The 17,338-nt window shown below is 37.7% G+C and overlaps 1 protein-coding gene across 7 annotated transcripts in view; it reads right to left on the reverse strand.

The window, feature by feature from the left end:
* Window positions 1–3,054: 3,054 nt before the first annotated feature.
* The window catches only part of NEK7 (NIMA related kinase 7), a 67,512-nt gene continuing 53,228 nt past the window's right edge, over window positions 3,055–17,338 (reverse strand). For 4 of the 7 annotated variants that reach the window (XR_014853814.1, XM_085068310.1, XM_085068311.1 and 1 more), the window contains 2 exons: window positions 17,051–17,164; window positions 3,055–10,750 (listed from right to left, as the gene is read on the reverse strand). Coding sequence is in view for 4 of the 7 variants with exons in the window: in XM_085068310.1 (XP_084924436.1) it covers window positions 10,640–10,750; window positions 17,051–17,164 (225 nt within the window). In the remaining 3 variants the exon portion in view is untranslated. Of the gene's footprint in view, window positions 10,751–14,073; window positions 15,604–17,050; window positions 17,165–17,338 lie in introns of all 7 variants that reach the window. The other 3 variants (XR_014853815.1, XR_014853813.1, XM_085068313.1) reach the window with 2 other exon arrangements.

Consider the following 17,338-nt stretch of genomic DNA (forward strand, 5'->3'; position numbering starts at 1 on the left):
AATGAAATACTGCATTTCAACTTAGCTAGGACCTTAAAGAATGAATATAAAGACAATTATTGAGAGGTCTGAAGAATACGATTGATTTCTTTGCAATTTAAACTCTGAGGCACTTCATGCAGTCAAACAGAATTTCTATTCCAAGTTTTCATTACATAAAATTATGAAGCATGTAAAGTTTATGAGAGAACTGCAGAGTGTCTGATTTAAAAGGAAGTTGTGTTTTAGGACTGCATTTTAAGCACAGAATTTTATGCTCGATTACTGTGAAATAAATTACAATTATGATCTACAGTTCTTTTAGCAGTAGCTTGATGGTCCTATGCAAAGCCAGAAATTAAACATCATGAGGAAATAATAAAAGGGCCAAATTCCAACAAGAGCTCCATAAAGCAGTAAGTTATACATTTGGAAGGTGCTTTGCTGCAGGCAAATGGCTGCCAGCATTTCAAATCAACCTGTAAGGCAACACTCTGCAGGTGTACCTGTGCTCAATCCAGAAAATATTCTCACACAGACACACCATTTAGTTAAAATAGGATTCTGATCATAATAATGGCGCTCTTACTAAAAAAACCCCAAAAAACCAAAAACAAAAAAAACCACAACAAAAACATACCATGCCTAATTTAACTTTCTTACAGAAAAAGAAATAGAAATCATTACTTGCAAAACATAGCCAAAATTCTCATACCACACTTTGTTACAATACACAGGGTATGTATAAGTTCCCTTTATAAAACCTGTGGCAGTTTTTAGAGCTATCAGTGCTTTTTAAAGAAAACATCCCAGACTGAAAGCAACAATAAATGGGAAGAATATGATACCTATGAGAAGTAACATGTTCCATTTCATGGATATTACTTGAACATCCATCTGTTTCTATCCATTTGGGACCATTGTCATCAACACATGTACTCTCAGAAAACAAAAGATAAAGCAATTCTCAAATAAAATTCAGGTTTTTTAATAGATTGCTTAACATCATGAACACAGGCAGAACTTCTTTTAAAAAGCACTTTAGCTCAAAACAATCACTGCCCTTTTGTATCATTACAGCTTTAAAAGATGACAGCTTTCTAGCTACTGCATTGGAGGAGCTTCACAAGGTCTTCTTGGGATTTGTGACATTGTGAGGGATGGCCCAGCGCAGCAGCAACACCAATACCAGATAAGGGTCACCCACATGATCCTCTGCCCTTTTGCTTGAGCTGACAATTCACAGTGAACTGCCCACTGCTTCTAAAAACTCCAGGCAAGTGGGTCATTCCTTCCAATTGGTTATCCCCAGGGAGAATCAGGAGCTGGGGGAGGAAAGTGAGCAGCCCAGAGGCCCCGTGCTGGCTGCTGGATCAATGGCCAGTGTCAGCAGGCTCCCAGCTAATGATGCTGCAGCCAGCGCCAGCCTCGCTCCCGGCCACACTTACCACAGGTACCCACACAGGACACGGGGGCTGCAAAAGGCAAATAATTGCCTCACTTTGCAGTATGCAGGATTTTTTGTTAAAGGTGTACACCTTGCATTTTATGTTCACAGGATCAGTCCTTAGCTTTGAACAAAGGAAATACATTCACATCCACAACAGGGCAGTGTGACGGCCAAGGGCAGCCAACAGCAAGTGTATCTGTGTGACTACATATCCTCTTACAAAGCTTTGCTGTAAAGAATGCTATTTTGTAAGCCTTGCTTATGTATGTGTACATGTACAGAAATTCCACATATATGGAACAATTTTTATTATGGTTTATGATGAGAAGTGGCAAACAGACCAAAGCCACCAAAAAGTAACAACCACCAACAAAAAAAAAATCCCACAGGAAAATACAACCACAAAACAGGGGAACCCTTGTCCCATTGCTGTTATACAAGGATGGAGCAGTTGAAGTCATCTCTGTATCCATGTAAGCTCTGGAGTGGAACAACTAAATTATGGAAACAAGATGACTGTACAAGGTTCTTCAGATTACTGACTTACTATTATTGGATGTTCCATGCAAAGAACCTACAAAAGCTCTCTCACTCGAGGCAAGGTTGTTCAGCCAGGCTGTTTCAGGATTCCTTTCTTCCCTGCCAACTCAATAAAGGTTTTTAAGGTAGTCCTCAGCAATTTGTCTTATGTCTGTCTAGCAGTGCTTCTGCCTTTGGCTGGAAGGCACAAGCATTTCAACTGCTCACACCAGACTCAAGCAAGACATCCTTCTTTGGAGGCTGAAATCCGTGCAACTACACTTCCTACACCTCTAAAAAACTCTTTTCCAGTGAGGAAAAGTACAGCAGGAAGAATTTTACTCTTAACACATCACAGTTTGGAGAAATCACAATCTAAAACAATGACTTGTTCCAGAACAAGGAACAAAAATTATTGATTACAATGTGTACTGAATCCTGCAATAAGAAAGTACCTTATAAAATAACTCTCCCACAATAGAGGAAGCTCTGAATCATTTGCCACTTTTTTTTTTCTTACTTTTGAATTGAACACAGGCCTTTGTAAAAGCTCCAGGACAACAATGACACACAGCATCCACCACCCTCCAGCCAGACTGGTAACTTTTAAATGATATTTTATAACATTAAGAAATTATTCTTAGTTTACAGAAATATTTTCCTCAAAGAATTTGACAAATTTGAAACTGAATCTATTTGCCATATTCTTTACTTGCTCCCAAAAAGTTTGTGATCAGAAGTTTCAAATTTTGAGCTCTCATTTAATACACGGCAAAATTTACCAAACTACTGCTCTGAAAGCTGCCCCGGCTCCAGTAATTTTCCTCCTCAAATCTGTTTTGATAAATCTCTCCAGGCAAGTTTCCACCAACACTTAAGAGTTTAAGAGTAGAGTTCCCATAACCACCAGTGACTCTGATGCATGCTGGCTTCCCTCCCTTCCCATCCCTAAGCTCCCTTCCCAAAGCAGGCTCCAGAAACAGAAGCACGAAGTTATGTTCAGGATCCCACCTTCCCTGCTTCTGTGATCTACCAGGAAGTAGCAGATTTGAAAGGTAACAATTGAGAAAATCCAGGCCATAAACACACAGAACTTTTGTACCAAGTTTTGCTGCCAGAAGTTTTATTTTACACTCGAGTTGCAAATGAATATAGTGTACACATCATACAGGATGCAGAAGTACTATGTGAACATATTTGTTAGCAAATTTGTTAACAAATTTTCAGAAAATAAAACATCCTAAGTTCTCTCTTTGTTCCAATACTTGACTTACCTTTTTTGCAATATAAAGAAAATTCAAGGAGTGGCAGAACAAAGAATGACCATAACTTGTAACTGAGGCATTTCTGACAGCACATAAGGCAAACAAGGTTTACAGTGAAGCACTGGAGCAGGCTGCCCACAGAAGCTGCACAATCACCCTCCCCAGAGGTTTTCTAGACCTTGCTGAAGTCCTAAGCTCTGCTCTGAATTCAGCACTGATTCTGCTCTCAGCAGGAAGCCAGACTAGAGACCTCTCTCAAGGTCCTTTCCACTCTGAATGATTATACAATTTGATTCAAGCACAATCAGCAGCCAAATTCAAACAGATCAGTGAATGCCTCCTGTTTTCCCCTCTCCCTACAACAAAACAATACTCATCTTTAATGATCATCTTTACAACAGTCCAGCATGACTGAAATCAAAGAAACAAGCAGCAAATTAAGTGCACAGCAGAATACCAACACCACATTAAAAGGCCTTTGCGTGATTTAAAATTCTTTTTGTAACAGCAAACAGATTTTTTTAATTGCTCTTTACATATTCGCAATTATCAGCTGCATAACAATACCAAATAAATTCCTAGTCATTTTTAACTGGGAGATTTCCAGTCCACACTGTGAAGGTTTCTATCGGCTCTTGATACACTGGCACTGCCATGTCCCCTGCAAGTGTCCCAGGGAAGCCAGAGAAAGAGGGGCTGGGAGGTGGAAAGGAAGTAAGAAATCCCAAAATATCTCTGTTCTATCCTGGGGACCATTTCTTTCTGTTGCTAGGGTTTAAATGAGATGTGGAACTATCAGGAAGAACTCAATAATTTCTTATTTTTAATTCCATGTGACAGAAAATGGCAATTGAACAAAAGATGTAAGGCCTACACCCATCACTAAGGCAGCTGTAGAAGAACTAATTGCATAATGTGATACAAGCAGGCAACAAGGAATAAATATAAAACCTAAAAATTACTAGAAAATTTTTCGTGCCAGCAAAAAAATGATGCTCTAAAACAAAATAATTACTCGTGCAAATTGAAAGTCAATAAATGTGTGTATACCCACACCAAATCCGACATTCAGCTCTACACCCCCCAGTTCCAAACTTCTCAGTTTTATAAAGAATTTTGTTTCTCCATCTCAACATAACAGGATAGTTATGAGCAGTCAAAGGTCAGACAATTCAATCAAAAGTGAATCTCTGCAAACAGACAATCTTCTACCTCTGAAAGCCTGCTAAAAGTGTGAAGTCAGATTGTGCAGCTACACAGAAAACCACACACCCACCACAGAGGCAGGCTTGGTTTGGTGTTATATTAGGGCAGAGTGGATGGAGAAGCAGTAGAGCACTGAGCTCAGTCCTAGACCTAGAGGGTCTAGGTGGCACAGGAACAAAGGGGAGCATTGTGCCCAGAACTGCATCCAGCCAGGGAAGCTCTTAGGCACGTTCTTATTTCAAGCAATAGTTAAAAGCACTGAAATCAAGTTGCTATAAAAAGAAAACAACTGTTAGCTGTACATGCAGGAACAAGAAAAGACAAAGTTACAGTAAATACAACACAATTAAGGGAAAAATCTCTTTATCTGAAATGACACAAAACTAAAGGCCCATATTCAAGGGCCTTCAAAGTACTTGGAGAAACAGAATCTATTCCACCTCTACAGTACTGAAATAAGACCAGATTTGTGGGGTTCAGGTCTCTTTAAAACACAAATCAAGTAGTAATTTGATGGAGTGCCTTCTTCAGCACACAAAACAGTGAAAGCCCAATGACAGTTTAGTCCTGTCAATTTTGATACTTTGAAGGGAGAAAAGAAGTCAAAATGACACAGAGGTTAAATCAGTGAAGATGAAAGATAAGAAAGAACACAGATAGTGAAGAGGGCTGGATTCTGATACATCTAACTCTGAGACTCTTGATATGTGGGCATGGGAGAAGTGTCAGAGATAGAAAGGTTGTGGCCTTGGAAAGAAGGCAAGTAAAATTGTCAGGGATGTTAAAAAATAGCCTAGAGGGAGTCAGAAAGAAAAATTAGGTCTTTGAATCTGAACAGGTCTGAGCCTGGCTGGATACTAAAGGAATCCTCTGGAGATACTACCATGGGAGAACTAGACTAGAGGGTAGAAGCACTGCATTTTGGGGGAATTCAAATAAAGTGTAACACAAAAAATACAAAACCAAACTGGCACGAGGGTGTTCAGGTACATGAAATTAGATGAGAGGGAGAAAAAAAAGGACAAAGTACTGAAAATCAGAAACAGTTAGGATGATAGGTGCCACCCCCTTAAAGACAGATGAAAGAGAAACTTGGTTGCCAGTGAAGGAAGAAGTAATTCAAGGAGGAATGAGAGGAATAAAAGATACAGAAATAAAAGGGAAAAACTTGTACAGTTAAGAGGCAGAAAAGCTCAGTTCAGAAACAGATCTTGAGAATAAAAACAACTTTGAAAAGCATCTTGTCATGCAAAAAAATCAGGATTGAAGATTTTGTATCAAGAATGAATGGAGAACTAAAATGAACAGCAGAAGTGCAAGCAAGCTCAACAAGAAGAAAAAGGTGAGATAAAAGTGGTTAAAAAGTCCATTTGGGAAGAGGATTAAAGCAGGTAAGGCAAAGCTGAGTCCAAAGCCGTGTTGTGCTGACACACTCTTCAGATATTCAGAAAGGCTGGAATGGAAATAAGAAATTACAAGAGAAAATGTCTGGAGGGAGGAATGGAGACAGGGCAATGTGAGAAGGATCCAAAGAAACCATGTACAGAGAGGCAGATACAGATAAAAATAAAGACCAGTGAGTCAAAAGAAGTGAGGCCAATGAAGGAAGGAGGCAGCTGAGAAGATGAAGGAGTCAAAAAGGTTAATAGACTGGAGATCCCAAAAGGAGTGAGTGACAGGGTAGAGGAGAGAAAAAGACAGATAAGCTGAAAGAGAGCAGGTAGTGATCAGAGAAAAGGAATTTAGAAATGAGAGATAATAAAGTGAACAGTATTTAGTAAAGACAAGGTCATGGGAATGATTGAGGCAGTGAGAAAATCTGTCTAATACTAGAAATCATAGGCATTGGGCTGGAAAAACCGAATGAAGAACAATAGATTTAAGTACTGATGGGGGACAAGAATTGGGCCTCTCCATGGGCAGGGATAAAATCTGAAAGGACAGAAATGAGTTGAGTTTAGGAAAGTCACAAAGAAAGATGCAAACTAATGACCATTTGGAAAACTAGGCACAGAGGACTTCAAATCAGGAAGAGGGTACAGCTGACAACAGGACTGACTAAGCAGAAGACAGGAGTCAGAGAACTTTAGGAGTGAATATGAATGGAAAGCACTTTTTGAAAAGCAGCAGAAAAGGGAATAAGGGTTCAGAGAAGAAAATAAAGTTTGAAAAACAACCCTAAACATCTATATTTGAGTCATGTTCAGAAACATAAGAAGCACCTCACTGGGCAGGGTCAGCACCTCTATTTCCCTCCTTGGCAGGAAGATCTGGTTTCTCACCCAGACTAAACCAGATCAACAACTCAAAAGACCAACGCTGCCACTGGCTAGATAATGTGGGGGTGTGGCTGGGTTGGGAAAATATTGACTGTTGAAGTAGATGCACACTATTAAAAACTATTAAAAATTATGGAAAAACTGTGATTTGACCTCTGCCAGCCAGCAACTTTATGTCCAGATTAAACTTTCACAAAACAAGACCTGAAGGCCTTTGTTGACTCTCCCTCGCATCACCTCCTGTTCCTACTAGCTCACACACCCGATGCAGCATTCGCCAGCATTCCAATTCAGCTGTTCAGATTCTCACCACACTGTATAACAGCAAAGATAAGAGATTAAGCAGACAGATTGCTGAAAACAAACATCACTGCGATTTTGGGTCCCACTCAGAGGTATCTGAGAACCACTGGCATAAAAGTTCTTCTCCATTTCCAAGCCTCTGTCAAGAATTTCACTCTACAGCTTTCTTAATCATGAGCATGAATAAAACACCAGCCTTCTCAGACACTTCTAATACTGCATTTCATCTTCTGGTATACTGGCATGTTTTTAAAGTTTCTGCTCATTACAAAAAGACAACACACTTCTATTGCCTGCTCATACAATTGGGAGCTGGATCATTAGGAGTGCAACAGGAGAGGGGAAAAAACCCACATTATTCCCTGCTCCCAAACCACTGACATGCAGAGAGTATAAAAAGTGAGCTGAGCACATAATTTCTATCTACCCTACTGATTGCTGTTTATTCATGTGTGTAGATGTGGTTTACTCAAAATTACTGAAATTACATAAAAACCAGCCTACATATAAACAAGAGCTCACAGGATTGAGGCCAAAATGGGAGCTCTGTTATTTTTATGCTTTATCATGTATTTTCATACAGTTTGAAAATAATTTTAAATTTAGTTTTAAATTTTAGATAAAAACACAGAATATATTGGATGTTGTATTTTTAGATAATTTTTTAACAAATAATACAATAATTGGGTTTTTTCATGTACTGTCTTTTGTTACAGTCAAGAAATCTCACCTAGAATCAATTACAGGAAGCATTAAGTTGTCCACAAGATAGGTACCATCTACTGTAACATACATACATATATATATATATCTAAAATGAAAAATTTGAAAAACTATCATAAAAACACTATAATTTTTACATTAAATTTAATATCTGTATGTTTTATTTCTATTGGACTATTGCACAGCAGGGGAGGTTTTGAGACAAAGGAGATTTTAAGCAATGTCATTTAAAGCACAAAGTTCACTCCTGACACAAGTAAATACTGGAGCATTACTGAAATAAAAGGAGGAGCTGGTCAGACATTTTGGGTAGAAATGTAATACGTTCTGTTTAAAAAAAACAAACACATAATGCTGTAGCTGAAAATACACAGTGCCAAAAGTCATCATCAACATATGAAAATAGAATGGTGGTTTATAAAAGAAAGTATTTTATAAGCACATAGCATACACTGGAGTGTTGTAACAGTCGTAGCATTTTCATATGTTACCAGGTACTTTACTTTAGGGATAGATTCTACAATCCCCACTTATGTAAGCAGTTTGAATAACCCACACTGGCTTTTTAATTATAGAGTTTGGTACCAGAGTCATCTGCACCATCCATTTCACAGATTTTAAATCAGGAATAACTATTTCTTTTTCTCAGCACAAGATTTAATCATAAATACTAAAAAAAAAAAATTCCATATTGTTAAAAAAATTTAAATGCTTAAGTATACACATTTGCTAACTCTTAACTCATTCTTTTACTCAACATACCCTTCCAGGGGAGGAATATCTATTATCAGTTTTTTTCAGGCAAAGTTCCATACTTTATGCATAATACTAGATACAAATAGCCTGTGTTGGATTTGGGGGTTTTTTTTGGTTTTTTTTTAAATTGTCTAGCACATTTCAAAACAAAAAAAAATTATTTGAGTACTTGTGCATACTAAGAGCTAATTCTGGCAGTCAAGCAGATATTGTACTGCCTTTTTAAATACAAAGTATTTCATTCTATGACATATGAAACATTGTTATAGAATATAACTATAATGTTTTAAATTATATAACTGTATAATAAATGAAACCAAATCTAGAGGTTGCTAAACACAAACCAAAGTTTCTCAAATACCTTTTTCTGACAAATTGTTCCACTGAAGCCCTATAAGATTAAGTGCACACAGAAGTGATAAGGAAAACTACAGTTTCATAGAATTTGTCCTAAGATAAGCTGATGATCTGGCACATACCATTTAAAAACGCCCATTTTTTTTGCCAAACACAATTTCCATAGTATTTGTAGCTTTAAAAAATACAAAACCAAAACAAACCCTGACCTCCCTTGAACACAAACGCCACAAATGGATTTTTATTCTTTGAGTATTGTATCAAATAAAAATTACAGCTGCATAAAGAAATAAACAAAAGAAAATCAGAGCATGCAGGGATGTGACTGCATCTAGAACCTCTACATGTATGTACATACTGCTGCTGCTTTTATTTGAACTAACTTTTTACCCACATAAAGAAAAATACTTAACTGACCATAACAGCTCCTTAGCCGCTATCACTGATAATAATGTTTTGACAGTTCTGTAAAAAAAGTTCAGTCTTTGAAACTCAAGACATTTCATTTCACTCTCCATTTTTATCACATTTAAAAAACAAGACACATTCCTTCCTTAACAATGAAAGTATTGTACAAGCATACCCCAAAAGGCACTAAGGTCTAACAAAAATAGTCAGCATTTCCTTTTCAACTAATCAAGTATCTGTAAGACAGTTTGCATATATAATTATTTCCCAAATTAAGGCGTGGCAACATTCTCTTAAACATAAAAGCTATAATTTACTTCTGCTAAATATAAAACTAAGTCTCAGGATACAGTATACAAAAAATCATATATTTATGTAGAATACATTTTGTGTTATACTAGACTATTATATCTTTGCCAAAAGATTTCTGTATTTAGAAAAAAAATTAAAATTTAAATATACTGTAAGGTCACTCAAATTATTTTAAATACAAAAATCTACAAACAGTGACATATACACAAACAGTTGGGAAGTTGTAACTTAAAGGTGACATCTTTTAATCAGACCTGCTCAAACGACAGCCTCAAAGAGCCCTATTTGCTGCAAGAAGCATCTGCATGGTTTTAAGACTGAACTATGCAGACTCCCATTGCCCCAGGGCAGTGCTGCACAAGTCTTTTTCAAAAGACTAGATTGCTGAATCAACACCTTAAATTTTCCCAGAAAACCTCCAGCAAATGTTTTATGTGTATTATGAGAGCATAACAAAACAAAAAGGGATGTTACAAAAATTTCAGCATGACAATTTGTCCTTAAACTATTTTTCCATTGCATTTGGCAAGCAGAGAGCTAATTCTATCACCTGTCTACTCTTACAGCAAGAACCACAAACTTCAACTCAATATAAAATACTATAAGCTCCTGTAAAAATTATGTTCCTCTTGGAACAAAGACTGAAATAAAGTTAACTGTGCTGATTCATACTTTCCATAAATTACTAAAAAGGTGAGAGATTCAGACATTTTGCTTCTTGATAATGAGCCTAATATCTGTATCATGTGCAAAAGTGCAACTGTGTTTTAGAACTGAGGCCCAACTGCATACAATTTTGTTATTACAAAACATACACTTGAACCCACTAACATGGAAACCGTGGCTCACGGTATCTTAAAATTACGCTTTACATATTTAAACCTGTCGTACAACTGCAAGTCAGTATAAAACACAAACCCCAGAAATAAACAGAAAACAACAAAGCCTGTATATAAACTGGTTTACGATTCAAAGCACAACAGTAAGCTTCAAATTATCACGGGGTGCAACACGCGGAGAGGTGGCTGATTTATTTAAAGCACTGGGCTGCTGCTGCTCCTGTCCTCGGGCTCGGCGGCTGTTTAGCTGCTGGCAGTGTGCGCGTGCATACGTTTCGCTACATCGTACACGTAGGTGACGTCTGGGCGCTTCTCCGGATCCGGGTTGATGCACATATTAACTAATTGTCGAAGCTACGAGAGGGAGAGAACGTGACAGGAGCGTTGGCCTTCTTACAAGCAGGATTTGTGCATTACCACACTCAAATTAACAGAACTGGCAAAAATTAGCCACACAGCGATTCAAGCACATAGGCAGCCCTCCCTCTGCTCACACGCTGCACGCAGCTTTATGCAAACATGTATGCAACACTCCCGTAGATTTCTACATTTTGCACTGCTGTCCAGAAAAACTGATGAGCAAATTTAAGTTATAACTCTTAACTTTAGACATGCATTTAGTCCAATCCCACATAATTTATAGAAAATTCCCGTGTTTCTGGAGGGCTGTGCCTGCAAAGCCCAGAAGGCTGAAAGGAACACAGAGCAAAGGTAAACGAGGGCTGCTGGCTCATTCAGTCCCAATACAGGAGTTAGCCAGCAACAAATGGCATTTCTGTCTGACAGGTCCCAACAAACAAAAGGCAGTGGTGCTCCATCTAACACACAGTTAACCCCCAGAACCTCCTGCTGCCAGGAGCTACCAATACACACACAATCATACGGTAACTGAACAAATTAAACCCACCGAGAGCTATCTGTTATAAGGACTCCACCCTTGAGGAAATTTCTGAACTCAAAACTGGAAGCTGGGAAAGTATTTTGGGAAAGTACCACATTATGTTGGCCCTGTTACTCCATTTGTCCACCACTGAAGTCATGATACTGGAATAAATAACCTTTGGTCTATATCCCAGTATGTATTCCTTAGGATTAGACTGTTTATTGTGTTCTTTATGTAAAGAGGCACATAATTAACAAATATGTTCTCAAAAACCTCTATCTGGGAACAAACAAATCACTATTACTACAAAATCCCATACTTCCAGAAACACCATAACTTATTTGGCCTTTTTTTTTTTAAATGCATATATTCATGTACCTATTAATGCACTTTTTAATGCACATAAGCAACCCCAAAGAGCTTCCACACCACCTGGATGCTTTTCACTGCCTTCACAAACTGTCAGGACAGTTGCAGGTTTCACTCATATGATTAAGAACTTCTGACATGAGAGCTTAATATTTTGTATAGATAACCTTCTGATAGGGCATCTATTTTAAATTGTGTGCATCTCCTAAGCATTTTTCAGCGTGGAATATATCTCTTTCACATTGACTTATTAAAATGTTTATAACGCTTTGCAAAAACAGCTTAAACAACTCTGAACATCTTCCTTTATGCTTTTAAGCAGCTTTGCCAAATCATCCTGGACCTCCTTACAGCACTGGGCATAGGAGGGGAGGGAGTGGGAGAACACTCCAGCAAACACATTGTGATGCAGTCTTCTATGGCAATATATTGGATTTGGTTTGGTCTCCCATCCAGTACCACTAGGTACAACAGTTGAAAAAAAAATCTGTAATTATTGCAACTAACACAGAGTGACCTCATCACCCTCATTATTCAAAAGTAACATAGGCTGACTCTTCAAACCTGCCATTGGAGAGTTTCCTTCCTGCTTCTTATAAAAAGAACAAGAAGGATTTAAAATTATAATTATATTCCTTTCACTTTTCAGAAGATTAATTTAAAGGCATGGGAATAGGAATTCCTGAAGTTAAGGAAGAAGCACTGCATACCACTATATAGAGCTTTGTCCATTAGCTCTTGCAGGTAAACTGTACGTGATGTAAAGGTTTTTTGTATTCAACAGTATAAAAACTATGCCATTAGACATCCAATTCTTTACCAAAAAGAGCTCAGTGTTTAAAAATGAGATAATTCTGAAGATAGCAGTCAGATTGCTGGACTAAAAAGAAACATATTAAATCAAAATAATCTGTTACGGACTTGCTATTTGAATCTTAAATACACTAACTATATTTTGACTAATGGAGTTATAAAAGCCATCATATTGCTTCTGGCAGTCAATAAATAAAATACAATGCCAGTGACAATAAAAACTATTAGCCTGTAATAACGCCCAAACATCTGAAGAACAGAATGCTGGAACTCATTAGCTACTGTAAGAAATAATAATTGCCAGCATGTAACACAAACATGCAAGCAAAACAATCTCCTGCAGAAGAAGCAGGTGGGACACAGGATAAGCAGAAGGGACAGCATAAGCAGAGATGAGCAGTTTGCCATGCAACACCTCAGACAGCCTGCATGGAAAACAGGGAACACTGAGGAACATTCAATACCACCAAGCCTGAAATTACAGTCAAATAAGCAAACATTTTGTGAAGAGAATGCAAGTCTGATTTATCTGCAAAATACATCTAATCCTCAGTGTATACATTCATCTTTCTCTGTGAAGACTTTCATCAGTTCAACAGAATTGCATACTGTGAAAAGTCTTCATAAAGGTCCCTGAAGGACTGAAATCTACAAAGCCAGCATCAGAGGGGAAGCAGAGTGTCCTTTCTCCTGTTTTTCCTAGCTGTTTATCAATAATTTGACTGTTTGTACAACAGCAGAACTAGATCTTAAAAAAATTTACCTGTGAAGCACTTTAGAAGCCTTGTCACAGACCTCTTTATATGGTGGTCACTGCAATTACTGCAATATGTCCATGCCCCTCCTCCCTTGGCAGGTCCAGAATCTCACTGATAAGGCAGGAATGCTGAGCTGACTATGCCTGGGACACTACACAATGATAATGCAGATTCCTAAGTAATTTCAAAATCCTTGAGCCCTTCTGAGCCTTGTAACTGAACCACAAGCCCTTGGAAGAAGGTGAATTAATTCTGCTATACAGGATGGAAAGTTACAGAGTCTTTCAGGACAGAAACTGGGACCACACTGGATGCTAATACTTGGTTAGAGCACTAATCCTTTACTCCTACAGGAATATCCATTTCAATAAACCTGAAATCCATCTGTCAGCCCCTCTAGTACTAATAAAATTTCCAGTGTATCAGAAAAGCTCAACAGTGTCATGGGAAGAGGCACTGGGATTTTAAAATCAGACTATCATTAGGGATGGGAGTGATTTTTTTACTACCTGGCATAGACTGGCCAAGAGGCAGAGCAGACTTATGACAGAGCCAGAGGGACCTCCTGTTGCATCCCCAAGCTGCAAACTGCTTTGTCTGCTTATTGTTCTTAACCTCCTACGTGCACTTAGCACAGTGACTGTCTTTAGCCTGGAGCTTAGCCTGACACAGGAGCAGTGGGACACACTTGCTTTAACTTTAGCAGGTTTTTCAGCTATGAAATAAATAATTATCACTCAAGTCAGGAGGAGGGCGGAAAGACAGAAATATGACAGGCGAGTACATTGCATTGTTAGGCAGTTGAAAAAGAGAAATTTTCATATAGGGAATTTTGGATTAAAAAAACCACTCACAAAACCATTCTTCCTCTGAATAGAAGACCTTCTTGAAGCCTTTTCTGAGTGCTCTTCTCAAAACCTGCTGGCAACTAACACTACCATTGTCAAACTGCTGGCTCCTTCTGCTTTCACATCTGGGTAGAAGGGTGGCAATGGACTTTAGAAGAAATGCACCTCAATCAAAGGGAAGATTTTAAAACTTCATCATGAAAGCAACATGATCCTAATATTAGCTGACAAGATTTTAAGAGTATTGATTGGAGGTGGCAAGGGAGCCCCAGCTTGGAATTCCCTAAATCAGAACAGCTTTCAGTAAATGCTGAGTACTCACTCTGAATACCAGGTGTTTTTAAGGGATATTAAAAAATTGAGATATCCAAAGTTATCAAGCATTTGAAAATCTTGGATTGTGTCCACCACTGAAGCAACAGTTTGTGAAAATGCATCTTAGACTATTAAAATTTCTTATCAAAGGCTTTTAGAAACATTACCCATCTGTCCATCTAAAGGTGCATCTCTCTGTCACACTCTCTGATGACACAGATGTGACACATTACCAAGAGGTTACTCTTATAGAGGTTTCGTAACCTAGAAAAAAATGTTGCCTCTTAAAGCTCACTAAAATTTACTTACAAAAGGTTTCTTGAAAAAGGATTTGTCTTATATTTCATAATGAAAGTATGTACACTCCTATATTCCAGGATGCAGAGATCAACACTCAGTTAAGTTTTTATTTCAGAAAACTCTTTTGTAAAAAATGAAATGGGATTTGCTGTTCAGTGATCTTTCCTGCTTGCTGAGTGTCCTTCTGACCTGGTTGAAGGTTTGACATCTGTATTTCCAGTACAGGTGAAACATCTAGGACAGTATCCTAACACGACACATAACACTTGTTTGTTTCTCTTTTCTACAGCTCATGCCAGCACAGTATTTCTTCATTCAAGTTAAAAATAGTCTATTTTGGCGCAATAGGTAATAAATGTATGTTTTCCACATACCTTATTGAAGACACAAGTCATCATAGCAGAATATAAAAAATATTCCCATTACAGTTTCCATAACTGATGGCTTCTATCAAATAACTATTTTCCTACCCATCTTAACATGTATAATAGCTCTGATTCTCTCATTATCTTTTAAAATAACTTGTATGTATTTTGCAAATAACTGGCTTATCCAAGGTGCAGAAGTACACGTCTGCTTTGAAATAAATAGAATGTAACATGTCGTGCTTTGCATGTGTTTGCAAAACAAAAACCCTATAGAGATGTAAGGAAAAGCTGGAATCTCTCTCCCCATCCAAACTCCAAGACCTTCTATCTGGGCCAGACTTTGATATCTGCCCCTTGGCTGGGAATCCACATCTCCAACTTCACACTTAGCTGCAGCGAAGTAGCCCTGCAGGCAGGCCAACTTCAACGAACCACTAGTGGTATCATCATTAAAATCCTGCTGAAGGTCACCATGGAAACCGCCTGCTGAGGCTCCGCTGCTGCATTCGGCATCTCCTAATCAGCTACCATGTGAAATGCAAATTCAGACAGTCTGAAAATTAGTCAAGAAGAATAGAGGATGAGGATGCAGATATGTGAAATATTCATGCGCTTCATGGAAAAAGGAAGACAGCATGAATGACACAACAAAGAACGGCCCCTGACATTCTCGCTACCATTTTGCATTATTGTTCACACCCTACTGTATTTCTAGGCCTCCAGTTCTGAAGTTGGTTATATGAACTGCCATATTTAGAGTCTACAATAAATAATAATTAAAAATGGCCAAGGTAAAATGACTAATCGGCAAACTCACAAAGAGGTGCAGTGTATAAATTACACAATAGATCATTATTTCATCCTTTGTAACGTCACTGAATTCTCTTTTTAAGTCCAGTTTGTTTCATAAAAGGGGAAAAATTGTCACTGTATATACAAAACAAAACACTGAGCAGTAATCTTTTATTAATAGTCCAATCACTGTCTTTGAATGCAAGAAAATTTAATGTTCAGAATTGCAAGCCCTACTCTATAAATGAAATTGTACAATGCTTTATGTTTATTAAAAGTATTTCAGTGCTTATGTTTATTTGAGTTTTCAAAGTAATCTTTAATTCATGTAGTCTGAATTCTATTAGAATTGGTTACTAATACCTGCTCTTTGGTTTACAGCTTCTATCAGTTTGCCCTGTTCTTTTCAAAGTGGGAAAGTATTTCAAAACTGGCATCTCAGAACATTAACAAGCAAGCATTTGTATTTTTTTCATTCTGCTACACTAAGAAAAATATTTGTTTCGTTTCTTTTCATTTTAGAGCTTATAAAAGCATGTACTCCCCTTTAAATGCACTAATGACAGTAAGAATTGTTAGCTCTCAGCTTAAAACAAACACTGCTGCGATATGCATGAGTATATTGTTCAAATTCAATTATATTATGTCTGCCTATATTTCTCTGAAATTTTGTCTTGCCAAGAACAACTCCTTCTTGCAAAAGAACTGCTGTTCAGTTGTACTGAACGGCACGTCCCAGTTTTATAATGCAGACAAATGGGAAGTGAACAATTCATTTTTACTACTGAGTTACATTATATCTATTTTAATGCAGGCCCCTAGAGGAACAAGGCCAGTGCACTAATTTACTGCGCAACATAAACTTGTATAGTTGTGCTTTTAGAAAAACATACCATAGATGTAAGACTCTATCCCATCCTGGCATGTGGTACATATCACTGAGCATTCTGGGAAAGCCTTTTGTCATACTTGCAAGGAAGCCCAATGAAATTAAGAATCTAACAGTGTGACGTTTCCATCATTAATACCCTCAAATATAAATCATGAGAGACTTGTTTTGACAGGAACATTTGAGTGAGTTCAACAAGCAAACACTTATAGGCATAATCTGCAAATAACATAAAATCACACAAGTTCATTTACTTCCCTGGAAGGGTGCCAGCTTACATAAACTGGGGATCCAGCCCATGAAAAGGAAAATTACTTACTTCCTCTGAATAGTGATCTGAAGGGAGAGGTGGGTAGTCACACTGTTCTATCTTCTTGCATAGAGAGTACAAGTTCATTTTATCACCATAAAAGGGACTCTGTAGTGCAGCCATCTGTTTAAAGAAAATGCACAGTTTTCTTCTGCGTTTTTAAGTAAACCTATTTTGTCATAAAATCTGTAATACCAACAAATCAAAAGTGATTCTTAATGACTCTCAATGCTCTGCTTAGAGGGAGTGTTGCTGTGCTAAAAAGAGAAGTTCTCAAACTATTCCTGTAACCACTGT

Source organism: Lichenostomus cassidix, chromosome 8 (assembly GCF_008360975.1).
Source record: "Lichenostomus cassidix isolate B80296 chromosome 8, HeHo_3.0, whole genome shotgun sequence".
NCBI lineage: Eukaryota > Metazoa > Chordata > Aves > Passeriformes > Meliphagidae > Lichenostomus > Lichenostomus cassidix.